Raw genomic sequence first — 18,377 nt, forward strand, 5'->3', positions numbered from 1 at the left:
ATTACTAAATGGAAATTTTGCGTCGAAATGACCATATCATTTTCGTGGAACAAATTCATCATCACTCGTTTATTGAGATTTAAAGTTCTGATCGCCGTTTCCTTTTATTATACTCTTTGTTTCGGTAGTTCATGATTATTATAATATTACATCATGTGGCATATGCTTTTTAGAGTAAATGTCTCGACGTTTTGCTGTTGAATTTAAAAAAAAAAGACTTGGGTAACATTTTACTCTCAAACACGTATTTGCTGCGTTCAAAAAATGTCAAAGTTTGCCCGTACAAGTGATATTCTTTCAAAAAGAAGCCCGTCGAGTTATGAGATTTGATTTAATTTATATGTTTTCATATTGTAATTAGAATAAAAACTTTGTGACGTAATTAATTCTCTAAACCGGAACTTGAACCCGGAACTTTTTAAGCGCCCTATTGATACAAAAATAATTACAAACGTGCAACATGCCGTCGCCAGATGCGAAGGAGCACTTGAACCGTCGAGAAGTTCTCCTCTTGCATAAAACCTGATGCTGGTTCACGGTGGGCGTTTATAGTACAACATATCCCGTTCGCCTTAGGGTGCTGTGAATATTTTCTTTTATCTTACGAAACAAAGTATTTACTAATTCACTCTTCGTGTTAAAAGCACTAATCTTTGTGTAATTCTAAAAATATAAGCAAATATATATATAATAAACACATTTTATTATCTGAATCACTAAAATAACATCGGTCACAAGCTTTGTCGACGGTAAAGGATCTCTCCGAGGTCCCGAGCGCGTCTTTATAAATAAAGAAGCAGGTGTCCCGACGCGAGACACGGGATACGAAGGGATAGCGGATGATGTCTCTGTCTTTCGTGGGACCGGACCCTGCAGGGTGGTAGGGCCCGGTGTATGGTGTATACTATGCATCCATACATATTCTCACCGAAGATCACCATAGACATGCTATTTTTGATCCCAACGCTTTGTGGGAGGGTGTCTCGCGATATCCTGCTTCGTCAAAGCACATGGCTTTGGTTCCTCAGACCTCGGGCAGTCGCTGTTCCGGCTTAGAACCGTCAACATTGCTTTACCGATTCACCGCGGTCCGTTAATTTTACTACTCTGTTATGTCTGACAATTAGTACAGTTTAAGTTTTACGCGGTGCCTGTATACGTACGGCATTGACAGCTTGTTTTTACTTCGCTATTTTTACCTCGATATTTTTTTTGACAATTATCACCTACGTCTGTGATCGTACGTCAGTGGTTCTTTAGTGTGAATTGTGAATAATGATGTGCTTTTAATTGTTTTTTCTTTTTTTTTTTTTCCTATGCCAACTATTTTACGGTAATTAAAATTATGAGTCTGATATTCCAACCACGGTGTTCGGGGTGTCGACTTCTTTTGAAAATGAGAGAATTTATTTATTCGACGTAATTGAGAAGGTACCGGTAATTAAAAAATAATTGTTTCAAACCAGTGGGAATTCTTAATGGAAATGTTTTCGTGGTTTTAAATTTCGAATTTAAGGAAACTGAAGGAATTTGTAATTAGATGCGGGTTGGGTCAGTAAGTTAGAGTCATAATATTTTGCCACTTTTGAACAAATAAAATTCGGTCCGATACGAGTAAAGTATAGTGATTTTTCAACGCGACTTTATGTTAACACGGCTAGCGTTACGCGGTTAATATTACGCTTTGACGTATAAATTATTCTACAAAAGAATAAAATCAGGAACAAGTGGAATTTATTCTTAATGCGAAAAAAACTCGACAAAAATCAGGAATTATTACAATTGAAGTTCTGTACTCGTTTCATCAAACTGTTGTAATTGCTTTTCATCAGCTCAGATTAAACCGATTGTTGAATGGTAATTGAATAATAATTGTTAGGTAAGGTAGGGAATAGACGAAAGGTAATATTGTAACGTGATAATTGAATGTAAAAATTAAAAAAAAAAAAAAGTTTGTTAACTAAAAAATTGTCAACGTGTGGTGCGTACGTGTGATTTCAGATAAATATACATATATCCCATCGAATTGGCGAGATACGATTTTAAGTTTTTGGAAGGAAATGACGAGGATATTTGATTGGAAGTTAAATGCTATCTCAAGCATTTTCAAGCCACGTTGCTAAGGGTTTAAAGTTACCGAAAGAGGAAAAAAAACAAAAAAAACATTCCGCAGAGACAAGCAACGCGTGTAACATTGCACGCGCGGAGGTCAGTCATCTAACAAATATCAAGACGCCTATACCTACAGACTGCAGGTTGCAAGAAAGTCTGAACGTCAACGTCAAGCTTGCACCGTCGCATCATTTATCATATTCGAAAATTTACACGCGATCGTGGTAAGAGTTGAAAAAAATATTTCTATCCAGATTCTATTAGTACGAACCGTTTTATCAGTGACGATTTTTATGAGAAAATGAAAGAGAGTGAGTGAGAGAGAGAGAGAGAGAATGTGGAAATTAATCATAAAAGTAACGGAAAAAAAACATAATAATAATAATAATGATAATAACAATCTTAAGCCCCTTAATTAAATGTACGGTTGCATATACATTTATATGTTATCAACCAACCGTCGCACAGTAGATAGCATTGATTCAATAATTCCAACAACGTTGAAGAGCGTCAATAACAATTATTCAAAGCTATTTGCCGCTTCGAGTCGTCTCGTGTTTAGAACGTACGAGCTCATTAAAAAGGTGGCATACCAACTTATGTATGTAGTATATTTAAAGTTTTCTGTCTACAATTTTACTGCTTCGTCACCGTTGCAACAATGAGTTACCCGATATAGAATTGTGACTCGTTTGTCACAAACGGAGTTTTTCAAAGCTTGAAAACAAAGGAGACACTTATTATATCAGTTAGCAAAAACCAATACCAATTCCGGGATGCAGATAAAAAAGATATAATACATTGTAGATGCATGTTTTCATACAGACTTATTCAAGAGTAAGAGAGAGAGAGAGAGAGAGAGGCTTACAAAGTATAATATACGATTATGCTTTTATTTAAAAAAAAATTTTTTTTTTTGAATCATATCATAATAAGCATAGAATTTAAGCGATTTAAGGTGATGGATACACATTCCTCTGAACAGCCGCAAAAAATATTGTACATCATACCTATGTATATTATATCTGTCGGATTCCGATAAGAAAACTTTAACGTACGTATGTATGTACGACGCTTGTGCAGGTAATCGGGTCTGATATATAAACACGCTGATTTACCACCGATTGCGCATGTTTTTATACACCTCTGGTAATGCGTTTTTTTTTTTTTTGTCACCGTCAATTCCTCCGCTACCCAACGATACGCGCGGGTATGCGATCGTTATCGGTTTGTCATATGTAGAAATCAAATTTACAAAAGATAAATCTGATTCACCGAAGCAGCTGGAACTGTGCCGATAACGCGTATATAAGAAATTTTCTTACAATTACGATTGGATTGGATTTATTGCAATGCGTTTTATATCCGCGGTTCTAATTCAATGCGAACGCCGCTGTTTGAGAAATCTTTTCGCAGTAATTTTTCAAAAATACAATTACCACATAAATGCCTGTATGAGATAAATAATGAAAGTGACAGCTAACTGGAGATGATGAAATCGTGTATAAAAATAATCGCAAGGATATGTTATTGTATTATGTTATTCGATGATACATCCATATGTAGATCGTTAACCGGACGACATAAGACACGTTGAACCGTTCTTATCGGAGATAACAACAAAACCCCAGAGGCGGAAAGTTGTCAGTGACGATTCGTCAGCGAGAATCGACGGTTCGCGATATTTAATTTCTATCTCTCCGCGTACTTACTTTCCCCCTTGAATTCTTAATTCTTTGTTTTGCGACAAGTCGTTGTTACATTTATTTTCATTGTATGATTATTTCCGTATTGGCATTCTATTGCCGGAGAACTCATAAAATTTGTCTGAAAAATGTCAAAATCTATCTGCAGACATTGATAATTCAAGTGAATATTTTGGTAATCAAAGTTTTTGACGTCACGAGACTGATATGAGAAAGTGAATTATGCTCTGGATGAACAATGAAACTAACAAGTCGAGATTACTTTTGTATTAAATGTATGTACGTCGCTTTGTAGTCCTGAAATGTCTTGAATTTGACCACCGTTAACGGTCGAACTGCAATCCTTATGCAATTCATCTTGTTAATTCGAATATCCAAAGCATTGGTACCATTTTTTTTTAGAACAATTATAATCACGTTATTTTAATACAACCAAACAACAGTTTCCTTACATTCTGAGGAACAAAGATGACGATGTTTTAATGAATATTTGATTGTTGAGCGTCTTCCTGTGACCCATATTGATAACTGCATGTACAGTTGTATCTATATTTGATAGTACTTGTGTATCTATGATATTGAAATTTCGTTCGATAATTGTGGCGGTTATTTGAATGCTTTGACAGTGCGGGTTAGAAGTAATATAATGCAATAAATCTATGTGCAGTAACGCTATGATCTTTTGTAAAATCAGCATCGCGTAAAACTTTCACTGAATATTGCTGATGAAAGTCAATTTGACAAGTTTATATTTACGTCTACTGCGCTTTGTCATATCCCGTGCGGTAATTACGGTTTAAATTAAAAGTATAGTGATGCGAGTCTGCAGAGCAGTGCACAAGAAATACACGTTATAAAAGGCTAAATTTAAAAACACGCCTTCATCCGCTTCCTCGATAAAAATGGAGTTCTGTGTCAAGTGTATTAACTAGTAAAAGCACGTCTTGTGAGTACAAATAATCATTATTCTGTTGTCAAGATAATAAATTTTTTAAATATCGCCAAGTCCTATATTAGTCGAGTTTATAGACAATCTTACGATGAAAATACGCTTTATTTTCAATCTGTAAAATATGATCGGTTTTACACAGTTGTTTTAAGATTATATATCAGCAAATATTACCACAGGTTCGTCAACTTTTACTATAATTCAATAATTTCTCACAACAGTAAATAATACACTGTATGTAGGTAAATCGTCTAGCTTTATTAATTTCTACAATATCTATACAACTATGCGTATGGTTACATACTAATAATGCCGTATAACGACGAGCAACGCAACGGTCCAATAATCTGCAGCGGTTGTTAATGTCCTATCTAAAATCGCGATTAGATTAGGCTAAAAATGTTCACGCATTTTCGACTTTCACATTTACTGATTTATTAACATGTGGTCAGAGCACCGACACTGCCACTATAACACTTTACACGTTAAATTTTTAACAACGGATGAGTATATATTCCTATAGTTTCTTTTTTATTTACGAATCGATTCATTTATTCTCACGAAAAAAAAAACCAAGCTTGTACAAAATCCAAAGCCTTTTCATTGATACGTCTTTTCTCGTTAACACTATTAATCAGAGATCGCATTTCTTCTACAGATGTTTCAACATTTCTGGAGCTGGTGTTTGAACCTTCTCGATAATTTTTTGGCGCGAAGTTCTTCGAGATATAATCGATATTATACTTGAAAAGTTCTACTCGCCATCAGAATTATACTGCAAATTGGTATCTCAGGTTGATTCATCATTTTTGGATTGAAATAATTATTCACTTCGTATCAAACGCTTAAAGAAAATTCATTTTTTTTAACGAGATTTTTATTTCTCCCCATTATACCTGATGTATTATACCTGTACACAATATAATATATCTGTTGACTTTTACCATGGATTCTATTCGCTTCTAAATTCACATAATTTTCAATTTAGAGTTAACACAAAGGTATGTTTTGTGAATTGACAGTGCAATCGATTCGCTCAAGCATTGAATAAGTTCCCCTGTGTTCTGTATTCAATTATTTATTTATCTTAACTATCATAATTGTTACGGTGGACTATGAGGAAAGAGCTGATAACAGAGACCTCTGTAACCGAATTAGGTTGAAGAAAAAAAAAATAAAAAATTGAACACGTACTTTTAGTATACGGTTGTTAAAATTTTTCTCCACTTGTATCACGTAGGAACATATTTAAAAAAAATAAAGTTGTGCTTACCGGTCTTGTGCAGTATTGCGACACATACTCGTCACGGGCAAAATACTAAAATATCCTGCAGAAGCCGAATCATTACTGAAATGGCGTAATAAATATCCCATTACTCATGGGATAATGATATACTTTTAATCGCTTTATCTGATAAAACTGCTACTACCGTTTGGAAAATAATACCTTGGTGGATACCGTGCATGCGTTCAATCGAAACCATTAGAAATTTATCAATCGGAGGATATCCCGTTGCCTCGACTCAACATTGTATATTATTAAGTTTTACCGAAAACTTCTGCAGCGTTTCTTTCATCTTAATTGTGTCGTAATTCGTTAAATAGATTCACTTAAATTTTAATTTCTTGTGCACCGCAAATGCTCGGGATGAATGTCGGAATGTGCAGTTGACGATAATTAGTATCATCATCCAAGACACTTGATGCAAACAATTGCTTCACATGCACTCCTATTATGCTTCCGGGCTCAGTTTACTATTGATACACCTATATTTATACATATCCAAATATTTATCGACATGCTCGGATTGTACATTTTTAACATACATCCAATTGTCAATGAATATAGAGCTGTTATAACAAATTTATTACGTTTGAGGGGGGAGTAAGAGGAGAGAATAACACAAGCGGTCCTTTTTTCCATTTGGAATACCTTGTAAAGTCATTCAATTATTTTTATCAACTTTATTATTTATCAAATATTATGGGATTTCCTGGTTGTAGAAATAGTAAAATGATCTCTATGATTTTTGAATCGTTTCGAATATCTTTTAGTTATTTTCTAATATAGTTCAACACGGATGTTTTATTGTCAATCATTGTCTTTGCAGGTTTTAACTGCGTACGAAGATGATACCAAGAAAAAATATCAAATTTGTCCTCTGCACGTTTTACCTCTTATATTCTTTCGAAAATGGAGGAAAAACTGTAGCAGAGACTACTCAGAATGACGCAGAATTTTCCGAAAATACAATTTCATCGAACGATTATGAATCCGAGTATTCGTCGGTGTCACCAACTGTGAACTTGGAACCAGATACAACAGTTGACTATTTTAGCACTACTAAAAATTCGGAAACTCGATTGATTGACGATACTACCGATAACTCGACTACTTTGACAAATGGAACGAGCTCTGAAGTCAATTGTACAGGTTTACAATCACCCCATTTTACATTTATAACATTAGAGATCTTGAAACAACGTTATACAGCTGTAATGGCTTACAAATATCGACTCCATTTATACAATATTTTACGAATCTTATTGTTTCAGACACGCCAAACTCTGTACAAAACTTAACAGTATCGAGCACGTATAGTAGCCTTACTTTGAGTTGGTCATCTGTGGTATCCAGCGAAGAGTGTATACAACTGTATAACATAACATGGAATTCAGAATCTAGTGACGATTTCGATTATGATACCGTATATTCACCTGCCTCAGAGTACATCATCTCAAATCTAACATCGTGTACGTCATACGTAATCAGCGTAGTGGTAGTTGGAGAAAATGGAAATGTCAGTAACGCAATAACTGTTACAGGCAACACCACCGAATCGCGTAAGTGTGTAATTAATGGGTATTAAATATGGAGTGAGAGAGTCGTGTTTATTAAATTTTTTTCAAATGACAATTATTACAGAAATACCGCAGGTGAATAATTTGGATGTCGAACCACTTGAGTATGGGCTGAACGTTACGTGGGATCCTCCGGACAATCTGTCTTGCTTGAAGTATTACCTCGTCAACGTAACAGCAGAGGGTGATTTTGTCGAAAATTTAGCAAATGCCTCGAGCGAAGTAACGTTCTATACGTTTAGCAACTTATCAGCTTGCACGATGTATACCGTACAAGTAACTCCTATCAGTACAAACGATAACTACGGAACTGCTTCTCGTATTAACGGCGAAACATCAGCTTCCAGTAAGTTGAAATACAGAGTATTACTTACAGATACCACTATTCATAATTTCTCTATTACTTTTCCAACAGTTTTTCAAAAGAATCTTGTGAATATACTGTTAACAAATAAAGAGACGCTTAGTAATATGAATTAATCAAAAAACTCCCGAACTCTTTGATATATGACAAAACTTTTACCATTATATTTACAGTATCTGAGGCAGTTAGTAATCGTACTGTTTGATTTGACAATTTCTTGTTTTGATTTACAGCTCCAGGCGCGGTGAGGAATTTGACTGTACTAACACAGAACATCACTGAATCCTCGATATATTTAACATGGTCAGAAACATCTTTAAATCCAACTTGTGTTTTATACTACAAAGTTGATACGTGTTACGAAAACAATTGTACAGAAGACGTAACCACGAGTTTATTCTACAACGCAACTAGTCTCAGCCCATGCCGGAGTTACACGTTTAACGTCAGTGCAGTTGGATCTAACCATTCATCAGAATCAGCGACAGAAACGGCACGAACCACGTATCTCGGTATGCATGATTTATATCTTGATAATTAGCACCAAGTAATTATACAAATTTTGGACTGGACCTTAGAAATACTTAACATTCTAGTCTATAATTACACCTAGGTATTTTTATTTTGATTCACAGCTCCAGGCGAAGTGAGTGGCCTGGCTGCACCATCCCAGAATCTAACTGGGTACTCGGTGTATTTAACTTGGTCCGAACCCAGTTTAAATCCAACCTGTATTCTAAATTACAATATCAGTATTTGTAACGATAACAATTGTACCGAAAACCGTACTCGTGATGTATTCTATAACGCTACCAGTCTTGATCCATGTCTGACCTACACATTTACCGTCAAAGCCATCGGATTTGTTGGTTCATCTCATACAGCCAATACAACTGCTACAACCTCATATGTCAGTAGGTATAATTTATCTGCTTGTTAATAATAGTAAGACAGTATCTCAGTAATACATTTCTTTATTCTGTGTTGAAAGTTGAACAAGAAAAAGTATGATGCTCGTATAGAAAACCTGAAATTTTTGTCCCTTAACTCACAGTACGATGTAATTGAAATTTTTCAACATTTTTCTATTATCTAGATCAAATTTACGTTAATTGAACATTGTCCTTTCCTTTCACTACAGCACCTGGAATACCGACGTCAATGACAGTAACGCCTGGTCAATATTCCTTGTACGTTTCTTGGGAACCACCATCAACTGCACCGACGTGTGTAAACCATTATCAAGTAATGATATTAAATGGGACAACACATTCCATTACAGACACGAATATTACACTATCTGATTTAATTGCCTGCAAATCATACGTCATCCAAATCACCCCTGCATGGACGAGTGACGAGGGAGAGTCTGGTACTATTGAAGGCACTACTGAAGAAAGCGGTGAGTTGGGCTGAAAAGAAAACTTCACTTGAGGTGGTAATTTATCGAAATGGTAGGTAACTTCAAGTTCAAATTTTGTTTCAGTCGATGACCCACCAGTGCAAGATATTGTACCCTGGGTAACTAAAAGCACAATTTCAGTCGGCTGGCACATTGACAGGGACAACAACGAATGTGGTCTTACTTCCGTCCTAACTTATTGTAATTATACAATAAGTGAAGGACGCGGCTACGAGTTGGTCAACGGATTTTCTACAGATGACATTTCGACTTTTAGTTCTGGAACCAATGTGACGATTAATGTAACACTTTATAATCTCAGTCCCTTCACATACTATGAATGCTACGGAGTGACTGTCAACTCTGCTGGGCAAAGCGTAAATGGAGAGAACGTTACTGTGAAAACATCTGAAGATGGTAAGCATCGTTATCCATTTTTATGTTTCTACATTTTTGCAACCATCAAAATGTACACTCGCTGTTGTTACAACTATCAGCTTTTACTCCTACTCGATGCTAATATGCACTTTTCTTTTCACAGTTCCATCTGCACCTAGTTTAGAAGCACTTAATTTGACAAGTTCTACGTTTAATTTGGTTTGGGAAAGTCCTAACTATCTTCCAGGAAATTTAATTGAATATGAGATAATTTTGGGATTGCAGCGACTATTTCTTCAGCCTAGTTTCTGTATTTACAACGACTCGTCAAAAACTATTTCGGATATTAACGGAACAACTCTTGCATACGCTTACTTAGAGGCTGTACCTTATTCAAATTATTCTGCAAGTATCAAAGCAAGAACTAACGCTGGTTGGGGGAATTACAGCAATTATATCAGTTTTCAAACTCTTGCAGGAGGTAAGTAAGCGATACGATTATTAATATCATTATTATCAGCTATGTAATTCCTCGCTTTTGGAATAATGATAAATTAATCAACTATTTCAGTTCCTGGTGCTGTTAATAATGTTGAATATTCAAATAAAACAAATGCGAGCAACATTGATGTGTTAGATACATTTCTTAGCTGGCAACTGCCTTGCTCATTAAACGGAGAAATAGAATTCTTTAATGTATATGTAAGCGGAACGAGGGACGGATACGATGACCACGAATTTAACCGTACCTATAACGTTTCGGAAATCGTCGACGCAGATACGAAGTTTACAATGAATTTTGGGCAGCTGCGAGCAGAGTACAGTTATATTTTTCAAATCTCCACCAAAGTCAAGGGAGTTTCTGAAAAAGGACCCTTGACTAACTACAGTGTGATTTATCCTGCTGGGAGTAAGTTTCCTGATAATTAACTGTATTTCATACATTTATATTGAATTATTTCTGTTTCCATTATAACCGTGAATCTGTTTTCATATCAGTTCCACCTTTGCCAAGCAGTTGGTACATGACACAAATAAAAATTGACCCATACAAAGCTCAGAGAAGTTTGAGTACGGCCTGGGTATTATTGCCTTTGTTTGAAAACACAAATGGCGAAATCCAGTATTATGCTATAATGGTATCAGAGATTGGTCAAAGTACTCAAATTAGTCGCAGATTGGATGTACGTAGTGGTGAATGGCCAAATGCGACTCTGTGGCAAGAAGCTATGCCTTACAATCCTGTTGTTAGTTATCAAGCGACCCCAGTCAGATGGCACCCTGCTTCAAGTAAGCGCTTTCACAGAGCTCAAACAATTTGCAGCCTAAGTTTTCTCATGTGATCTTACTCGTTGGTTTAAATTTATTCAACAGCAGATAATATTGTGGAGTCGGGGAAAATTAAAGCAATCAAATTTATGCTCGGTGGAAACCTCACATGCCCCAAATTAACATCTAACTCAAATCGTGAGGCGTCATATTGCAATGGACCACTTCAATCCGATTTACAGTATGAAGTTCGTATGCGTGCATTTACCAATGGAGGATATCAAGATTCTGAAACCATCATCGTCATAACGAGTAACACAGTTATTACACTTAAAGATGATAGTTATTTTTATAACGTTGTAGACACTGCACAATACCACTTCAGTGTACAGATGTTTAAAATTAGTATAGAGGGTGTGTCATCTTGATTTTAGGAACGTCAAAATTCAGGTCAAATTGATAGCTGTTCATATTTGTATATTAGGGTGTTTCACATTGAAAATTTTTTTTTTATTTTCCTATGGGCGTATGCAAAAAGTGCTTGCTTTTGGTCCGAAATGAAGCTTTTAAAAGACTGCACAGCACTATAGTACCAGTTATAGAGTGTGCAAAAACGATTTTTTAAGAAAGTGAAAAATCGATATTAGCACGCCTTAAACACATATTATCTCTATTATATTTTACAAAAAAATGCATTATAGCCTAAACAGATTCTATAAAGTCCATCGCAGAGAAATGCTGATATAGAAGGGTCGCAAATGTGCCATAATGCATTTCTGTGTAAAATATAAAAGAAATAATATTATACAGATAAAAATAAATTTTTTTTACGATCCATCAACAGTAGCATTTCTCTGTAATGATCCGAAATGTCTCTGAAAAAAAAATTTTAACTGTGAAACTTCCTATTGAACATGTTAAACAAATGTGGATTAGTAGCACTGTTCAGCTGTGAATTGAAAAAACAGAACCCAGCTTCAATATGTACTTATGGCTGAATTATGCATACTAACAAAAACCTTTACTGAGATTAGTAACGTTAACATTCGAATATCTAGACGTACTCTTAGTAAAACTCATCACTCTACTAATTCCTCTTGTTATTTGTTTTTCTTTTGTAACTTTAGAAGCTGAATTTAACTTGGGCTTGGTGATTGGGGTGGTGTCTGGAATATTGTTTTTTGGAATAATATTTCTGATGATGTTACTTATGCGGAAAGGCAGTTGGCAAGCGTAAGTAATCGATTTGGTAATTGTTTCTTCCTCGTGAATCTTTTCCGGGTGGGAAGATTTCTATTGTGAAACTGTCGAAAAGTGCTATTCAAAATTAGTGGTTAGTGGACTACTACTCCATGTAAAATTCTGCATGACATGGTCATATTACGTTTAGTTGCAAAAGTATACAAAATAATGTTGATTAGATTTCGGTTGAAGGTCAGATTTGCGTAGCTTTTCGAGTGAAAGTATTATTGACATGCCAGTTTACGTGGTTGTACATTTTCTTAAATTTTACATGGTATAGTAGTCGACTAACAACTAATTTTTCATAGCATTTTTCAATAGTTTTACATGGAAATTTTTTTACCAAAGTTTCTATCAGTTGTAATTCAAATATATCGATGAAATTTTACAGTTTTTAAGTACTACAGTACTTGGTAGCCTTGCGAGCAAGATACTTATAGATATACATTACACTAACTTGAATTTAAAGTTTTACCTTGTTCTTACACTAGTGTACGAGCAACATGTATACTTCTATGTACGTATGCATATCAAACTCGAGGTATATATTTTCAGAAATTAATCAATATTACTTCTGTGACTCTCAGTAGTTTGTTGTGTAAGTTGAATTCAGCAAGGTCATTCAATTTCGTAAATTTGCGACAGTATTATACTGAGCAACGAATATACAATAGAAACATGATTCTGATTGTAAAGATTCACCGTTGGTGATATCTCAAACCATAAAGTGTTGAACTAAACTAAAACAATTGTTCATAATCATGGATATTTTTAAATATGTTCGACGAAGGTGAAATATGTGTTGTAAACAAAAACCAAGCACAAGACTTAAATAGCACAGACAACTTGCAACTTAATTTCTTTAAAGTAACACCAAATCATCTCTGTGTGTATTTTCTAAATAAATAAATTTAGGCCTATTTCACCGACATGACAATATATTAATTATATCTGTCAGATCGTTGCTTTTGTGCACAAACGACACCGCAGGGTTATTTTTTAGCCACCTAATTTAAATCTGACATTGTTTCAAGGTACTACTTATAATATCGTTGCTTTACATTTTGTGTTCAAAATGATGAATAAGGAAGCATTGACCTGTGAAATAACTATATGAATGTGTAATTTTGATTTATCCATTACTCTACACTTTGATTTTTATCTTTCAGACTAATAAGAAATCCCTTGAATCCCATTGGACAAACGTCTCCTGTGCCTGACCCATTTTCAAGAAAGAAATTTGAAATTCACTGTCAAGATCTGAGTGTAAATCCAGGAAAATTAAGTAACGAATTTCAGCTGCTACAGACTCTAAGTGTTGACTTACAAATGTCAACAAATGTTGCAAGCCTGCAAGCTAATAGGAAAAAAAATCGATACACGGACATTTTGCCATGTGAGTTTCAATATACGTGTAATGTGTAATAAACTAAACCAATTGTAATTATGAATTTTGTATTCAGATAATTATAACACATTTATTTTTCAAGTGTAGCACTTACTGGACATATTGTGTATTTCAGACGATTTTTCAAGAGTCAAATTGGAGATTATTGACAATGACCCAAACACAGACTACATAAACGCGTCGTTCATACATGTTAGTTGAAACGAATCAATTACACATATACATTATTATATTTTTATACATATTCCGTTATAATTGCAATCTGAAATACAATATTTCAGGGGTACAGTGGAGCTGTAGAATACATTGCCAGTCAAGGTCCTAAGGAAGAAACAACTTATGATTTCTGGAGAATGATATTTCAATATAACGTGAAAGTTATAGTTATGGTAACACAGCTAGTGGAAAAAGGCAAAGTAAGTTGAATGATGGAGTACGATTAGATTTACCAACATAACGATATATTTGAAAGGTACTATTTTCTTTTTCAGGAAAAGTGTCATCAATATTATCCAAACATGAGGGAACACTTTGAATATGAAGATATAACTATAAGGTGTAGCACGCAACTTGATTTTGTTTTTTACACGCAACGGAATATTGTTTTGCAAAAGGTGAGGATAATTATACTTGAACATCTACTGATTTCTTAAATATTGTTCTGAAGATTGGATATATTTGATGGTATGCAAAAAGTTTCCTTAATAATGTAAAATCCTATGAAACTTGATTTATCCGATTTCAGGGAAATGATAGGAGAACGCTAATGCATTTACATTTTAAAGAATGGTCAGATCACGGTATCCCAGATGATTTTCATTCAATGATTCAGTTTTGTCAGATAGTTCGAAGGCATATTAATGAAAGCAAAAGCGTGGCTGTGATTCACTGCAGGTATGCTTACCTCATATTCTATTACTTGAATCACTATTCCGTAATCTTCATCCAACATGTGTACCAAACTTCTGGTTCTTTCAGTGCTGGAGTAGGTAGAACCGGGACCCTAATGGCTATAGACATACTGTTACAGCAAATAAGGGATAGCAAGAAGCTTGACGTATTCGGAACAGTTTTTAATTTGCGAAAAGATAGGATAAATATGGTTCAAACAGAGGTGAGATATTGAGATTTAGTTACAGACCAGTAGTTTAGAAGTCTTCAATAATTGTTGAAATAGGTTGTAAAGCATGATAGTGGATTGCAAGAAAATTGGATAACAAATCATCAAAATAATCATGCCGTAATTTTTTTCCCAGAGTCAATATGCTTATATCTACAATTGCACCAGACAAACTTTAAATAATCCGTACCCAGCACGGCTCGGTGAGTAAAAGAGAAAATGAATTATGAACGTCCGTATGTATTCAAATACCAGTAGTTTGAATTAGTATGTATGTTACAATTTTCATGCTTTTGCCTGTCTTTCAGCTAAGCCGCCACCTATTGAACCGATATATGAGAACCTCACAAAGAAAAAAAAACCAATTACAGACTCAAATACGAATCTTGTCAACAGCATCGAAACTTGTATGTAGATGTCGCCTCACGCAAACATCCATAAACCTTGCTAAGCATAATAATTTATATCTTATATTTAATATGTATGATGAGAATATTATCAGATATACTTCTTTCGACTGAAAGTAATCAACAATTTAAAGCTGCTGAGGTATACCGATGATCTATCCGAACACGTTTTCATATTTGCCTTTCACTATAATTTGTTTTTATTACGCTTATAGCAGTTTTGAGGAATTTGTCATCTTGATTCAGTTTTAGCTAGCACGAGTTGAATCAGCTTGGACATACCAATGTTTATATGGTCTTAATGTTGTAATGGTTTTGTATTTGCTAAATGAATAAGACAACCTTAAAAGCCCTGTAGAGCAGTATTGCCATGTAGTGTATGCAAACCTCACATCTTGCCAGTTTTGGAGTTTCAAATCGTTCTAGCTTCATTCAAAATTCGGAAGACTATCATTAAACGCTTACACGTTCCATTAATTTTCGTTTTCCTTTTATTATAGCTGACTATAGTAGAGTAGTTTAATTCTAATTTACTAACAGGTAATTAGTCTGAATGATAAATTTTTCGTTTTTACAGTAAAAAAGATCAGTCCTTCATCATCCATGGATTCTATGGAGCAGATTTACGAGTTCGCAGCTCATCGACCAATTTATAGTACTCAGCTAAGCACTCTGAGCACTGGTAATACAATATTTCTTATTATAGCATTTTATATAAAAATATATTTGGAGTATTTTCTGACATACGTTGCCAATCAACTTCCAGGGTTGAGGTATTCCAAATCAACTAGCGCAATCAATACTCAAGCATCACCTAGCATGGAGATAGGTATGCATCAATAATTCAATAATATTCCTAAGCTAAGGAAAAAATTTGTATCAGGACAATTTTCATAAAACAATGTTGACAAATTTTTTTCATAGTCAGATATGGAAGCCATGAGTATCCCATCTTTGAGCCAGCACCAGATACCATATCAAGCAGAGGCAGTATGGACAGGAACGTATTGCTAGAGTTTGCAAGACCTTTAGGTCTGAGAATGGACTAGTCTTTTTGAGATCTGTGTATTACGATAAACGTATGGGTTTACTTACAAGTTGGATTTAAGTATTAAATCAGTATTGTATCTTTCGGTACCCATTGTTAAAGCTGAATGTTGTACAAATTCAGTACATTGCATTTCACATTTCAAATTACATTCGAGAGTATTTATTATTTGAATTCATGAAGAAATTCTTACTGCCATCTTGTTTCTAACTATACTTATACTCATAATTGAAACAACTAACTGGACATTGGAACATAAGTTGCTATGTCGCGTTTTATTGCTTCGATGGTTATTTTTATTATTTATTGGTAATCTTGGTTAGTTTTTGTTATGTCCTTACAACTGAGGATGTGCCATCATTCAAGTGTGATAATACACGAATAATGTACCAAAGATGAAAATTTTAACAATTTTATACTCCGTTATTGGACGTACTGAATAAGATGATGGAAATAACAGTGGCCTTTGTAGATAAGATGTGGAAAATGTATTGCATCAATATATTGTACATAGTTTAACGTTAAGATAATCTATATTTGGAACTGATGTTTAATATTTTTATTAAATAATTACAAAAGATTTGAATAGAGCTAAACTATTTTTACCAGGTATCGGCTAAGTTTCGTTAAATTGGTATAAAAACGGCATAAAAGCGGTATAAAGACAGATCCAGAAATAAATTTAAATGAAAAATTTCAGTTTATTTACATGTGACGGTACAAATTCATCATCATTCTGTAACTGTTAAATAATACCTAAGCTGTATACAACTAATGATGATTAATTTATGTTTTAATGTAAAACAACATCATATATTCGAAACATATATTCAAATCTTTTTGCTGCATAATGTAATTAATAGCGATACTTTGTTGAATAATCTTTTGGCGAAACAACCAAACCTCTGCCTTTTCTAGCGCCCCGATAAACCGTTTCGATGATATCGATCATTTCCTGTTTGTCTTCTAAAGTCCAATTGATTTTATTATTGTTTCCAGTGCCTAAATCAATCATTATATGCTTGTTTCTGAAGAAGAACATGACCGTGCATGGATCGTACAACTCATACCTACAGTTCAGAAAAATTCTGTGGTTATTATTCTGAAGCTTTGCGAAGTACTGAAGAAAATATTATAGCAGCAGAGTGTTATACTTACATTTTATTAAAGTCTGGGACCTCTGTTATATCGACTAGATAAATGACTGCAAAGTTTTTTACTTTTTCTGCAATATTGTAGAGGACTTCATCCATTTTCATACACATTGGATCCCAATCGTGGCCAAATCTGATCACCTGAAAGAAATCGAAGTAGGACGGTTCGTATTAAATGTAAAAAAAAAAGTGAGCAACTAAACTTAGTTATGTGTAATTAACATACGATTTTGTACGACTGAATTTTTAGGTTATGATGACGTGAACTTACGACCACTCGGTCCTCTTCTGATAAAATTGCCTGATCCACTTGCCATCCATTGTGAAGGTGACCCAGCATATACGACATTTTTATAAGGTGTTTGATTTATTCTTGTAATTAATTAAATCCCAATTTGCGTACAACTGGGAAAAATAAATATTTACACGTACAGAAACGTCAAATTACAGTGGCACACATATAGCACATCAAGGCACTAGCGACCCTAGCGGCGTTAACTTGCAACGATAACTGCGTTTGCGTTCTCAAATGTGCCGGTGTAGCATTCGATAGCCACCAACCTTCCACTGCCTTCAAGAAGGTGAGTTGCTGACGTTTTTTTTTCGCACATTTTGTTGTGATTGAAGTAAAATAAGTACTGCGCATCGCACCGTGAACAAGGTAATAAACGACGCTTAATCACGTAATTGTAAAATATTAATGTATTTTTGAGATTCAATAGTCTACATTCACGCTGTAATTTTTATACGGGCTTACGAATCTTGTTACGACCGCATTTTTTACGAGTCACGACTGTTTGTTATCAACGCCGGTTAGACCGGTTGACCTGGTGATATTATGACGATATTTGATTATTCTGAATATTCATTTCTCTGTGCTAAATTGATGATCATTTGTAATTTTGACACCTAGTTCATTCGGACAATGATTTTTATAGGTACCAAATATTCGTGCA

The 18,377-nt window shown here is 34.6% G+C and overlaps 3 protein-coding genes and 1 long non-coding RNA gene across 13 annotated transcripts in view; 2 read left to right on the forward strand and 2 right to left on the reverse strand.

Annotated features, from left to right (window-relative positions):
- LOC107222672 (tyrosine-protein phosphatase 10D) lies at positions 1-16,948 on the forward strand. Of its 7 annotated transcripts, none has more exons than XM_046742991.1 (25): positions 1-1,431; positions 2,002-2,336; positions 6,879-7,201; positions 7,324-7,611; positions 7,694-7,975; positions 8,227-8,505; positions 8,629-8,907; positions 9,135-9,395; positions 9,480-9,812; positions 9,937-10,254; positions 10,345-10,683; positions 10,773-11,063; positions 11,148-11,354; positions 12,170-12,275; positions 13,454-13,680; positions 13,808-13,884; positions 13,974-14,108; positions 14,184-14,306; positions 14,438-14,586; positions 14,671-14,806; positions 14,949-15,015; positions 15,121-15,219; positions 15,797-15,901; positions 15,986-16,048; positions 16,144-16,948. In XM_046742991.1, the coding sequence occupies exons 3-25, from the start codon at positions 6,898-6,900 to the stop codon at positions 16,266-16,268; spliced, it is 4,593 nt and encodes a 1,530-aa protein (XP_046598947.1). In that variant the 5' UTR covers positions 1-1,431; positions 2,002-2,336; positions 6,879-6,897; the 3' UTR covers positions 16,269-16,948. The 7 variants fall into 7 exon arrangements, with proteins under 7 accessions (XP_046598947.1, XP_046598951.1, XP_046598953.1 ...); XM_046742995.1 differs by having other exon boundaries at positions 1-1,088; XM_046742997.1 differs by lacking the exon at positions 1-1,431 and having other exon boundaries at positions 16,148-16,948.
- On the reverse strand, positions 9,277-9,942 carry LOC124295020. The gene is made up of 3 exons (XR_006904924.1): positions 9,793-9,942; positions 9,492-9,674; positions 9,277-9,417 (listed from the first exon to the last, which is right to left on the reverse strand). It is a non-coding gene; the product is annotated as an uncharacterized LOC124295020 (long non-coding RNA).
- Positions 16,945-17,897, reverse strand: LOC107222741 (thioredoxin-like protein 4A). 2 transcript variants are annotated; one of them, XM_015662243.2, is made up of 3 exons: positions 17,693-17,897; positions 17,426-17,562; positions 16,945-17,337 (listed from the first exon to the last, which is right to left on the reverse strand). In XM_015662243.2, exons 1-3 carry the CDS (start codon positions 17,768-17,770, stop codon positions 17,124-17,126), a joined length of 429 nt encoding a protein of 142 aa, XP_015517729.1. In that variant the 5' UTR covers positions 17,771-17,897; the 3' UTR covers positions 16,945-17,123. The 2 variants fall into 2 exon arrangements, with proteins under 2 accessions (XP_015517729.1, XP_046598967.1); XM_046743011.1 differs by having other exon boundaries at positions 17,648-17,770.
- LOC107222826 (hsc70-interacting protein) overlaps positions 17,877-18,377 on the forward strand; it is a 16,375-nt gene continuing 15,874 nt past the window's right edge. For 2 of the 3 annotated variants that reach the window (XR_006904923.1, XM_015662345.2), the window contains exon 1: positions 17,960-18,082. The gene's annotated coding sequence lies outside the window, so the exon portion shown is untranslated. Of the gene's footprint in view, positions 18,083-18,377 lie in introns of all 3 variants that reach the window. The other variant, XM_015662352.2, reaches the window with a different exon arrangement.

The sequence above is a fragment of the Neodiprion lecontei genome, chromosome 6, assembly GCF_021901455.1.
Source record: "Neodiprion lecontei isolate iyNeoLeco1 chromosome 6, iyNeoLeco1.1, whole genome shotgun sequence".
NCBI classification, from domain to species: domain Eukaryota; kingdom Metazoa; phylum Arthropoda; class Insecta; order Hymenoptera; family Diprionidae; genus Neodiprion; species Neodiprion lecontei.

Bases quoted from the DNA above. Each gene is read 5' to 3' on its own strand.
- LOC107222672 (XM_046742991.1), top strand. From the start codon at position 6,898: ATGATACCAAGAAAAAATATCAAATTTGTCCTCTGCACGTTTTACCTC. The intron at 9,813-9,936 runs GTAAGCATCGTT...TTCTTTTCACAG, and splicing joins TGTGAAAACATCTGAAGATG to TTCCATCTGCACCTAGTTTA. The intron at 14,587-14,670 runs GTATGCTTACCT...TGGTTCTTTCAG, and splicing joins GTGGCTGTGATTCACTGCAG to TGCTGGAGTAGGTAGAACCG.
- LOC107222741 (XM_046743011.1), bottom strand. From the start codon at position 17,770: ATGTCGTATATGCTGGGTCACCTTCACAATGGATGGCAAGTGGATCAG. The intron at 17,563-17,647 runs GTATGTTAATTA...GATTTCTTTCAG, and splicing joins AAATTCAGTCGTACAAAATC to GTGATCAGATTTGGCCACGA. The intron at 17,338-17,425 runs GTAAGTATAACA...TCTGAACTGTAG, and splicing joins GTCCCAGACTTTAATAAAAT to GTATGAGTTGTACGATCCAT.